Below are 12,536 nucleotides of genomic sequence, written 5' to 3'. Positions count from 1 at the left end.
GCAACTGCTGAAAATTTAAGCGATTACACGTTTAATTAAGTAGACACATTTTAACATCCCTAATACTCATTAACTGTGTGGCTTTGAGCTAGTCATTTTGCCTTTTTCAGTTTCTTCATGTATGAGAGAGATGTCTAAGCACTGCTACCCTTTCTCAAAAGGGGGCTGGAAGGGCTCAGTTATTAATGTCTGTGATTTATAGATATATAAAAAGCTACATATTCTAAAAAATCAGGCCCTAAGCATCTTAAGTTGGACATCCAATCATTGAGAAACCCAGAGTTAAAAGTAAACTCACAAGTGTTGATAAATGCAAAGCAATGCATATTGGAAAACCTAATCCAAATTGTATATAAAAATTATGGGAATTAAATTAGCTGTTACCACTTTCAAGAGAGAGATCTTGGAGTCATGGATAGTTCTCTGAAAATATCCACTCTATATGCAGCAGCAGTAAAAAAAGAAAACAGATTTTTGGGAATTACTAAGAAAGAGAGAATCATAGAATACTAGGACTGGAATAAGACAGAATATCTTATTGCCTCTATATAAATCCATGGTATTCCTACATCTTGCATACTGTGTCAGATGTGGTCACCTGATCTCAAAAAAGATATTTTAGCATTGGAAAAAGTTCAGAGAAGGACAATAAAACTTAGAGGTTTGGAATAGCTGCCCTATAAGGAGAGGGTTTGTCTACACTTACACTCTCTTTCAAGAGAGGGATGCCAATGAAGACATTTGAAATTGCAAATGAAGCTGGGATTTAAATATCCCGTGCTTCATTTGCATATTTGTTATGGCGCTATTTCAAAATAACAGATGCTGTTAAGACACGGTTATTTCAAGAGAAAACCCTTCTCTCGAAATAACCCTTATTCCTCATACAATGAGGTTTACCAGTTATTTCAAGAGAAGGGTTTTCTCTCTAAATAACTGTGTCTTAACAGCATCTGTTATTTTGAAATAGTGCCATAACGTGAATATGCAAATGAAGCACAGGATATTTAAATCCCAGCTTCATTTGCATCCCTCACTCGAAAGAGGGTGCAAGTGTAAACGTATCCAGAGAGATTAATAAAACTGAGACTTTTCATCTTAGAGAAGAGACGACTAAAAGGGGTGGAATGTGATAGAGGTCTATGAAATCATGACTGGTGTAGAGAAAGTAAATAAAGTTATGTACTCCTTCCCAGAACACAGGGGTTAGGAGTCACCAAATAAAATTAATAGGTAGCAGGTTTAAAACCAACAAATGGAAGTACTTCATGCAACACAGTCAGTCTGTGGAAATCCTTGCCAAACAACGACGTGAAGGCCAAGACTAGTAGGATTGGAAAAAACCCTAGCTAAATCTGTGAAGGATAAGTTTATTAATGGCTATTAGCCAGGATGGGTAGGAAGAGTGTCCCTACCTTCTGACAAACAGAAAGGGGCGACAGGGGATAGAGTACTTGATGATTCCCTGTTCTGTTCATTGTCTTTGGGGTCACTGTCAGAAGACAGAATACTGGGCTAGAGACACCTTTGGTCTGACCCTTTATGGCTGTTCTTATGGGTTTGGTTTTTGCTAACATTTGTTTAAGATGTGAGTTCCTGAGCACCATCTCTTTAAAAAAACACACACACAACACATCAACACTGGCTCATATTGCTGTTGAAAATAAATGTATTAATGGCTGTAAGGTTAAGATGTTATGGCGATGGATGAGATAGAAAAGAAAATAATAGCATTGCATTTAGTACAGGGGTTGGATAGTGGCAGTTGTCAGTCAGGTGGGGTCCTCCCGATGAGTTCCTGACAGGTCTCTGGCCCACTCGATGATGATAACCAGAAGGCTGCTTGTGTGTGTGCTCAGTCACATGTGTCATGTTGATTTACATGTTGATTAATCCAGCAGACTTCAAGAGAGCCCCCAAAGAGCACAAATCGGGTAAGGATCAAAGGTGCCAGGCCAGGTTTATTGTTAAGCGAAGTACAGTAATATTTGTCAGTAGACTCTACTGAACCACTACTCGTATATGTAATTTGTAATAATGGAATGAATCAATTAGTGGGTGGTCTCTCTGCCCCCTACGTCATTCAAAGACTATCTCCACAAGATACCAGTTTATATACAGGTACAAACAAGTACACATCACTCCTGACATATCAGGTTGCCACCCTCTGACACTTCTTAGATACCACCCATCACCCTGTACCTCATGGTTTGATTAGATCATCTCTATCCATCATGCTGTCAATGTAGACCCTTTCTAAAACTGAGTCTGTGTGTGTGGGGCGTATGGGTACCAAGGTCTTTTTTTATGAGCTGGTGGTACCACGAGTTTTCAAGTTATGACCAGTACCATTTACTGTTTTACAGTACCTATTACCAATTACTATGTGTTTTGCACTCTGAGCCCTGTTTGTGCCAAGTTCTGTGAGCAGGGGCCTGCCTCTTGCTCACAGCTTAGCTTTACTTTTTGTTAGCCATGTTTTGTCCATTGTTAGCTGGGCCTTAGACCAGACCTGTGCTGCGTGGGCTTATGTTTTAGGTCTAATCTTACCACAGCCGTGAGTAAGGCTTAAGCCCACCTGCTGAAAGACAAAGATGGAAAAAAAAGTTCCCAGAGCAACATCTAGGTTGTGCATTGAATGATTCAGGATCCTTTAGAAAAAATAGTCTGTAATCATATCATTAAGACTTGTGCTGTAATGCAGATGTATAAGAGGGCTAAGTCAAGATTGCGTGGGTGACTCTAATTCTGTCACTTCCCAACTTTTAAGTGTTTTACTTTACAAACGTAACTTATTTTTAAGTTTTTTAAAAGTAGTTTCCTTGTTCTTGAAAAAAGAAAATACAAATGCATATCTGTGTTAAATAGTATCAATAAAATAATATTGGAGTTATAATTATTGAAGATGTTGGACTCTACTTAAATATCATTAGATGTGTGTTAACTTTCTCTGAAAGTGCCTAATATTTTTATACTCTAGGAACACTTAGGACATTGGAGTCAAGGTCTGAAAATCTCCATGCAAGACCCAAAAATGCAGGTTGGAATGGCACACCCTATACTTATAGTAATTTACCAATTCTCATTGAGAATACTATTGAGCCAAGTGCATATTAAAATTATCAAATGTGTATGTATATCAGCCTGTGGCATAAATGCACTGCACATCTTTTAACGTAAGCTGTCTTGTTGGTGTTTGCTGGCTCCTGCTACAAACGCGTGCATGGTGTTGGTTTTACTGGATGATTGAAATCTGCTTCTAGTGATAGTTTGTCTGAAATATGTTTAGTTGCAGCGCTACTGCTAAAACAGATGACTTTGAAGTTGTAGATAGCCTAAGTAACTTACTCTTCAATGGGATCCTGAAACAAAATTCAGAAGTGATTTTGACTCTATTATTAAGTTAATTATTGGCTTTTTTCAGCAAGGATGCACATCCGATTCCAAATTACCAAAAAAGCTAAGACTGACAGTGTTAAGAGTGCACTTAATGTTGGAATAAGCGCCATTGAACTCATTGTTTTTTGAGAAAACAAAGTATAGGATGGGGTTTCCTTGGGGAAGATGAGTTATGCTGAAGTAAAATAGGGAATAGACTTATGGAATCACCCTTATGGTTTGTAACCATGATGTTCCAAAATAAGGGGTGTGTATTGTGTAATCTACTATATATATAGGCAGTCCCCGAGTTACGCGGATCCGACTTACGTCGGATCCGCAGTTACAAACGGGGCACTTCCTCTCCCTGGTCTCGAGCAGACCAGGGAGAGGAAGCAAAGCGGGGGCGGAACGCGCGGCCAGCTGACAGCCCAGACGCGTCTGGGCTGTCAGCTGGCCGCGCGCTCCGCTCTGCTCCCCCCCCCCTCTGCAGACCAGGGGGAGGGGGAGCAGAGCAGAGCAGAGCGGCGGAACGCGCGGCCAGCTGACAGCCCAGAGTCTGGGCTGTCAGCTGGCTGCGCGTTCCGCCGCTCTGCTCTGCTCTGCTCTGCTCCGCTCCGCTCCGCTCTGCTCTGCTCTGCTCCGCTCTGCTCTGCTCCCCCTCCCCCTGGTCTGTAGACCAGGGGGAGGGGGAGCAGAGCGGAGCACGCGGCCAGCTGACAGCCCAGACGCGTCTGGGCTGTCAGCTGGCCGCGCGTTCCGCCGCTCTGCTGTGCTCCGCTCTGCTCCCCCTCCCCCTGGTCTGCAAACCATGGGGGGGGGGGGAAGCAGAGCGAAGCACGCGGCCAGCTGACAGCCCAGACGCGTCTGGGCTGTCAGCTGGCCGCGCGTTCCGCCGCTCTGCTCTACTCTGCTCCCCCTCCCCCTGGTCTGCAGACCTGGGGGACGGGGAGCAAAGCAGAGCAAAGCCACGGAGCCCGAGGGCAGCAGGATAGCCACGGCGCGTCTGGGCTGTCCCGCTGCCCCCGTGCTCCGCGGCTTTGCTCCGGACGCCTGTGGTACAGCAGCTGGGGCGCTGCCGGTTGGTCCCGTAGCGCCGCTCTGGGCGCCACTGGACCAACCCAGCAGCACCCCAGCTGCTCTGCCCCAGGTGTCCCCTAGTCAGCAGCTGCTGAAAATGACCAGTGGCTGACTACAGGAAGCCCCTGCCCCGGGCTTCCTGGAATCAGCCGCTGATCAGTTTCAGCAGCGGCTGACTTGGGGATGCCTGGGGTTCTTAAGTTGAATCTGTATGTAAGTCAGAACTGCGGTCCAGATTCAGCCACTGTTGAAACTGATCAGTTTCAGCAGCGGCTGAATCTGGACGCCAGTTCCGACTTACATACAGATTCAACTTAAGAACAAACCTACAGTCCCTATCTTGTACGTAACCCGGGGACTGCCTGTACTGAGAGAATTTGTTTGATCAAGAATTCCTCCTTAATGGTAAGAGCTAGGGCCACCACATTTGGTATACAGCTTCCTCTTAACGTAACTTAAACAATGTGAGGGTTTAGCTGTGCTAAGGAAACAGGATGTGCTTGGAATGGGATTGCTTCTCATCAAATGGAAAAAAGAGTGAATCACCAAATCAAGTACAGTTCTCAAAATTGATATAACTGAACAAATGTTGAAAGAGACTGAACTAAGATGAGCCAGAAAAATAGGATGAACCTGGAATAGAATTGCTTCTCAATAAACATTACAGAAAAAAGATAAAACAGAAATTTGGAGTATTGCTCTGTTTTGGCACAGCTAAATTAATACTTTAGGTTTGAAAACTAGAAGACAATGTTAATGAAAACCAAATTGACTACAGCCTTATTTCGTTAAAACATTGCAAATGATAGAGTTTGTAAGGATGAAGGAAAAAAATACACTTGATGAAATTCCTGTTTTAAAAAATTATTAAAATTCATAAAAATAGCACTGTTTTTTAAAAAAACAAACATTTTAATAAAACATGTACATTTTCCTTTAAAAAAAAATCCGAGTAATGCAGGATAAATTTGCTAGTATAAAGTAAGAAAATGACATTCAGTGGCAACGGGCAACTCTCGAATTATTTTAATACAGTTTTTTGACCCATATACTTGGATGATAGATTCTAAACCTATTTAATTAATTAAATAAGCAATAAGGGTTAGCTGAGCTAAACTTCTTTTTCTAGCAACAGCAGACAAAACAGCCAGTTTAGGATTTTCCTTATTAAATCACACTTATACTAAAAGTCAGAGGGTATGTCTACACTACCCCGCTAGTTCGAACTAGCGGGGTAATGTATTCATACCGAACGTGCAAATGAAGCCCGGGATTTGAATTTCCCGGGCTTCATTTGCATAAGCGGGGAGCTGCCATTTTTAAATCCCCGCTGGTTCGAACCCTGTGTAGCGTGGCTCGAACTAGGTAGTTCAGACTAGGATTCCACGAGGTGGAATATACTCGTTCCACGAGGTGTACCGCGCTACACGGGGTTCGAACCAGCGGGAATTTAAAAATGGCAGCTCCCCGCTTATGCAAATGAAGCCCGGGAAATTCAAATCCCGGGCTTCATTTGCACGTTCGGTATGCCTACATTACCCCGCAAGTTCGAACTAGCGGGCTAGTGTAGACATACCCAGAGAGAGTCTTGAAGAATGATGCATTGCAAAGTTAATTATTTCAGTTACGAACCAGATGATCCATATTGTTCTTAGCTGTATCCACATCTTCATCCACATTATTTTGTCCCAATAAGCAGTTTTCCTTATGCTATTTCATTATTGTAGCTAGGCCCTGCCTCATCTGCTTGCCCTGCCTACACTTGACACGTTTCCCTTTCCTATCCAGGGAACCCAATGTGCTGAGACAGAAATGGAAAGCCCACAACATTCAAGAAACAAGAGCTGGTAGTTAGGCAGACTAGAGCCATTCATTCATTCTTATGAGACTGCAAGTGTCCATGTAGCATGTTTGTGATGAGATTGAATTGTAACTGTCATTTTTAAATGAGAAGTGTTAGAATTTTTATAGATTTAAAAAATAAAATCTGAGCAAAATAAAAATTAATTATTTTTATCCACCCTGCTCTCTATTAGGTTTACAAAGATGAAAGGGTTGTGGTCATTAAGGATAAATATCCCAAAGCTCGTTATCACTGGCTAATCTTACCCTGGGACTCCATCTCCAGTCTAAAATCTGTAACAAAACAGCATCTTGAACTGCTAGAACACATGCATGCTGTTGGGGAGAAGGTGGTCCAACAGTGCCTGGATAAAGACAGACTGGAGTTCAGACTGGGTTACCATGCAATTCCCAGCATGAGGTAAGGCTGAATTGTTCAGCTGCTTGGAACACATTGAACTGATTGTACAGATTTCGTGCCTCTGAAGCCAGGTTGTGTTGGACCTGTTTTTGGACTTGAGCCTTTTTGAGTGACTGATACAAAGTCGTCTTATGAAAATTTGTAAAATAAAATTATCTTGCTTCATGTTGAGTGTTTGTGTCTCGAGAAACAGGAATGTTGGATGTCATTAAGAGGAGGCATAGAGTCAGCAACATAACAATCCAGACTACTTAAACCATGTACAAGTTAACTTAGTAGTATTAGCTAGGCTTTATTTTCTTAAGATTTTGTTTGCTTACTCAAAAAATATGATTATTTCATCTCTAAAAATAAGTAGAAAAGTTTTAAGTAGAAAATGGCAACATTTATTGAGAGAAACTTTTCTCTGAAGCCCACATAAAGCCTTCGGAAAATGAAGGCTTTCTCTCCTAACACTGATAAATATTGCAGAAGCACAGTGGTGAATGTCCCAGTTTATGGTGCAGACTGGTGGTTCTGCACCATAGCTGCACCAATGTATTCCCTTAAGAGTGTGCTCCTAGCACACAAGCGCTGGAGAATTTTTCCTGGCAGTAGCAAAAGGGGGCAGCACTTGCACCTTGTTGCCATAGCTCCTCCCCATGCTATATGAGACGGTACTGCCTTTAAACCCCCTAACCTCCCCGTACGTACGCGCACACACACACACACACACACACAGACACACACACACACACATCTTGCCTTCTTATCCATCCATGGCTTGAATGGGAACGCTACATGTTTCTTAACCTCACAGTTCCTCATCCTTTGGCTGAGTTGCATTGCATAGAATTGTCTGTCCATGTGGTAGGGTGATCCCTCATACAAGGTGATTGCTTTGCTTGGGCAACACTCACACCAAAGAGCAGTTTTCGATTTGTGAATTGTTCACACAATGGAATCAGGTGGCTAGAGACCTTCATCTGACACAACACTTCCAGCAGGCCATGAGGCCTCTTTTAGTACCAAGACCTGTGTCAGCTCAGAGGCCACCCTCAACCTCAGCGAGCTACGGAGCCACTGCTTCTCCAAGAGGCATAGAAGCCTCTCTCCTTTGAACACACCAAAGAAAAGGTCTCGCAAGAGCAATTGTGACTGTGCTAGGTCTCCAGGAGACTCTTCTTACTCCTCCAGGAACGATGGCCACTGCTCGTGTTCAGCCGCTTCCCAGTGCAAGATAGGGATTTGAGAGGTCCTATGTCATTGACTCCAGTACCAGCCCAAGAGCATCCATTGAGTCGGATACTGACAAGGGTGATGCTGAGGTTGATTGTGCCCATGTCGGCAGCATTTCAGGTGGTGGACCTCCTGCCTTTGCATCACGAGCTCTGCTTTGGTTCAGGACTTCTCCAAAGCTGTGTCATCCATAGCTTTGCTGTATAGAAAGTCTGCTGAACCTTTGGGTCTGTTGGTGCCACCTCCTGATGTTCTTGTGGAAGTGAATCTGGTGCCAGGCTCAGCACAATGGTCTGCACTGGTACCAGAAAACTCTTTAGCACAATGCGTTTTGAGCACCCAATATTGCTGTGGTGGCACTTCATGCCCTCCGCCTCTGCATCATCTGCTGCTTTGGTACCACTGCTGACTTTGGTACGGGTGCCATTCCCAGCACTGGAGACAATGGAGACCTACTCCATGCCAGCTGTGCCATTTCCACCATTCCTCCCCGGCTTTGCATAAGTCATCTCCCCGGGACTGGTTGATTGCGCTCTCAGGGCTGACTCCAGTCACCTGACCTACACCTGGAACTGTGCATGTAGTGGCATGGTGTAGTACGGTCACTGATGTAAGAGGGCAAGATTTACTGTCATGATGTCCTGACAAGTCTGGCTCCGTCTGTGATGATAACCAGAGGGCTGCTTGCCTGTGTGCTCAACCATGTGTGCCATGTCAACTTGCCCAGTTAGTCCCCACCGCAGACCCTGAGAGAGCCCCCAAATCAGATAAGGATCGAAGGTGCACGGGCAGGTTTATTATTGAGCGAAGTGCAGTCATGGCTGTTAGTGCTCCATTGAACCACTGTGCGTATGTAATTCATAAAAACGGACTCAGCACGATCAGTGGGAGATCCCACTGCCCCCCAGCTGGACAAAGACTGGGCTGTCCCCCAAGACCCCACTTTATATACAGGTACAAAAAAGTTAGTCATTTCTGACGTCGTCAGGTGACCGCCCTCTGACGCTACTTGGATACCGCCCATCGCCCTGCACCTCGTCGTTTCATTAGCACATCTCTGCCCATCATGCTGTCATTGTAGACCAGAGGAGGGGAACCTTTTTTGGGTCGAGGGCCACTGACTCAGAAAAATCAGCTGGAGGACCCCACACAAGTGGGAAGCAAAAAGCACCCCCCTCACTGTGGCTCCCAACTGAGAAGGAAAAAGACACTCCCCACATTTCCCTCACACACCATTCTGGGGGCCCCAGCCTAGTACATTTTGTATGCTCCATCCCCACGGTGGCGGGAGGGGGCGGCTGGAGCACCAACGTGGGCTTCCCACTGCTAGGAGACATGTATTCCATGACCGACCCTCCATCTTCTCTGCATCAGTCGATAGGTGCTCTGTGCGAAGGAACTGAGGGTCAAGGTGACACCACATAATTATAGCCAGAGAAGGTGGTATGGTCTTGAGGTGCGAGTTCCACCCCCTGCGTATACTAATAGGCAAAACTTGCTGGCCTCAGTGCACTGAGCTATAATTGCAGAAAGTATGAATTTTGTATTGTGCCTCGACCAAGTCTTCAGCTTGGTTTTGAGATGACCATTTTGCAATCAGATTGTCAGAGGTGGTTGAATGTGTCCTATAGATAGACCCGAATGCCTCAGCTCAAATGTATGTATAGGCTGCTGTGCTTTCCTAAGTCCCGTTGACTTAGTGTTTTCAGCTGAGAGAGACAGACACACATGCCACCTCACCCCTCCAACACCTTGCTGAGAGTGTGGAATTCATCGAGTTGAACTAGAAGTAATTCTAGACTTCACTTCTTCCGTCTTGCTATTCCCATTTCTGTCAGTGGCTAAGTTAACTCCCGTGAGTTATGCAAGGTCACCATTTACAGCTGTTTGAGCACCACGTGTAACTTGCTTCCCTAATTAATATGTTAAGGAGAGTTGGGTCTGGTCAGGGCAGGTATGAATTCCTGCCACAGCACTTGGTAAGGAAAGGCTGGATTCCTGTCATCTTCTTACCCAGCTATTGTTTGTGTAATTCTTTTGTAAATGTAAAATCAAGATTACTTTGTTTTGGTTCCAGTCAGGTACATCTCCATGTAATCAGCCTGGATTTTGATTCCCCTTGCCTTAAAAACAAAAAACACTGGAATTCTTTTACCACCGAGTACTTCTTAAACTCTCAAGGTAAAAAACTTTATAACATTTGCTGCAGACATTGAATTTGTATCGTTTTAGTATATTTTCAAAGGTAAATTCTTAACTGTGTTAGAAAAAGTGGAAGATCCCACTTAGGATTGGATTTTGGGCAATATTGGTTTTCTGATAAAAATAAGCATAGCTTTTGATTGGGATAGACTCATCTATTTCCAGGGGGGAGATTTGGAGAGAGAATTGGAGTGTTGGGATAGAACAATCCTGTTGTGCAAGGGTAAAATACTGTATAGGTAAAGCAGCATGCACTGACTTCAGAGTGCGGAGAGCACTCTGTCTTCTGATGCCAACTGTTTGTGTTTCTTTCAGATGTGATAGAGATGGTAAAGACCAAAGGAAAGGTTCTGGTTAAAGATGGGACCTGTGAGCTCCTCAAGTTGCCCCTCAGATGTCACATGTGCAAGCAGCACCTACCTACCATCCCACAGTTAAAAGAACATCTCAAGAAACATTGGCCAAAGTAACTGTAAAAATCACTGTGTAAATCTGACCAGTCTAGAGCTAAAAACAATCCCCCAGAAAACTTGTTTAATCAAGTTGAATAGATTTTTGTTTTAGCTGCTGGAAAGATTCTTCCCTGGGGAAAACAGCATACAACTTGACATTTTGTAACAACTTTTTAGAAGACAAATAAAGCAGCCTCAGGGTCAGTATATAGTGGATTCATTGTAGACTGTCAGTCCTGCAGCCTAACTGGCATGTCTCTGAAAGGTTTTTCTAGAAATCAGTGTGGATTATGCGTCCACAAAATCTGCTAAACCCCTGATACAGATTTAATGCACTGTAAAGCCAGAAGCGACTGTTGGTATCATCTAGGCTAGGGGTCAGCAACCTGTGGCTCACGAGCCATAAATAGCTCACTTAGCAGCCAAATGTGGCTTACGAATTGAGCTCAGCTTCCCCCGGGATTAGCGCCCCCTGGGGCGGGGAGCAAACGGAGAGTGTTTTGTACCGGGAACCCGTCCCCCGGGATTAGCGCCCCCCGGGGCGGGGAGCAAACGGAGAGTGTTTTGTACCGGGAACCCGTCCCCCGGGATTAGCGCCCCCCGGGGCGGGGAGCAAACGGAGAGTGTTTTGTACCGGGGACCCGTCCCCCGGGATTAGCGCCCCCCGGGACGGGGAGCAAACGGAGAGTGTTTTGTACCAGGGACCCGTCCCCCGGGATTAGCGCCCCCCGGGGCGGGGAGCAAACGGAGAGTGTTTTGTACCAGGGGCCCGTCCCCCGGGATTAGCACCCCCTGGAGGGGGGAGCAAACGGAGAGTGTTTTGTACCAGGGACCCGTCCCCCGGGATTAGCGCCCCCGGAGCGGGGAGCAAACGGAGAGTGTTTTGTACCTGGGACCCGTCCCCCGGGATTAGCGCCCCCCGGGGCGGGGAGCAAACGGAGAGTGTTTTGTACCAGGGACCCGTCCCCCGGGATTAGCGCCCCCCGGGGCGGGGAGCAAACGGAGAGTGTTTTGTACCAGGGACCCGTCCCCCGGGATTAGCGCCCCCTGGGGCGGGGAGCAAACGGAGAGTGTTTTGTACCAGGGACCCGTCCACCGGGATTAGCGCCCCCTGGGGCGGGGAGCAAACGGAGAGTGTTTTGCACCAGTGACCCGTCCCCCGGGATTAGCGCCCCCCTGGGGCGGGGAGCAAATGGAGAGTGTTTTGTACCAGGGACCCGTCCCCCGGGATTAGCGCCCCCCGGGGCGGGGAGCAAACGGAGAGTGTTTTGTACCAGGGACCCGTCCCCCGGGATTAGCGCCCCCCGGGGCGGGGAGCAAACGGAGAGTGTTTTGTACCAGGGACCCGTCCCCCGGGATTAGCGCCCCCCGGGGCGGGGAGCAAACGGAGAGTGTTTTGTACCAGGGACCCGTCCCCCGGGATTAGCGCCCCCCGGGGCGGGGAGCAAACGGAGAGTGTTTTGTACCAGGGACCCGTCCCCCGGGATTAGCGCCCCCGGGGCGGGGAGCAAACGGAGAGTGTTTTGTACCAGGGACCCGTCCCCCGGGATTAGCGCCCCCGGGGCGGGGAGCAAACGGAGAGTGTTTTGTACCAGGGACCCGTCCCCCGGGATTAGCGCCCCCCGGGGCGGGGAGCAAACGGAGAGTGTTTTGTACCAGGGACCCGTCCCCCGGGATTAGCGCCCCCCGGGGCGGGGAGCAAACGGAGAGTGTTTTGTACCAGGGACCCGTCCCCCGGGATTAGCGCCCCCCGGGGCGGGGAGCAAACGGAGAGTGTTTTGTACCAGGGACCCGTCCCCGGGATTAGCGCCCCCGGGGCGGGGAGCAAACGGAGAGTGTTTTGTACCAGGGACCCGTCCCCCGGGATTAGCGCCCCCCGGGGCGGGGAGCAAACGGAGAGTGTTTTGTACCAGGGACCCGTCCCCCGGGATTAGCGCCCCCGG

The 12,536-nt window shown here is 46.9% G+C and overlaps 1 protein-coding gene across 7 annotated transcripts in view; it reads left to right on the top strand.

The window, feature by feature from the left end:
* The window catches only part of APTX (aprataxin), a 30,656-nt gene extending 19,859 nt beyond the window's left edge, over positions 1-10,797 (top strand). For all 7 annotated transcript variants that reach the window (XM_089779126.1, XM_089779128.1, XM_089779130.1 and 4 more), the window contains 4 exons: positions 2,981-3,040; positions 6,495-6,721; positions 10,017-10,120; positions 10,457-10,797. In XM_089779126.1, the coding sequence (XP_089635252.1) occupies positions 2,981-3,040; positions 6,495-6,721; positions 10,017-10,120; positions 10,457-10,611 (546 nt within the window). In that variant the 3' untranslated portion in view covers positions 10,612-10,797. The remainder of the gene's footprint in view (positions 1-2,980; positions 3,041-6,494; positions 6,722-10,016; positions 10,121-10,456) is intronic.
* Positions 10,798-12,536: the final 1,739 nt, after the last annotated feature.

The sequence above is a fragment of the Pelodiscus sinensis genome, chromosome 6, assembly GCF_052426305.1.
Source record: "Pelodiscus sinensis isolate ZL-2025 chromosome 6, ASM5242630v1, whole genome shotgun sequence".
Taxonomy (NCBI): Eukaryota; Metazoa; Chordata; order Testudines; family Trionychidae; genus Pelodiscus; species Pelodiscus sinensis.
The sequence above is the reverse complement of the archived record's forward strand: the minus strand, read 5'-3'. Positions and strand labels throughout refer to the sequence as shown.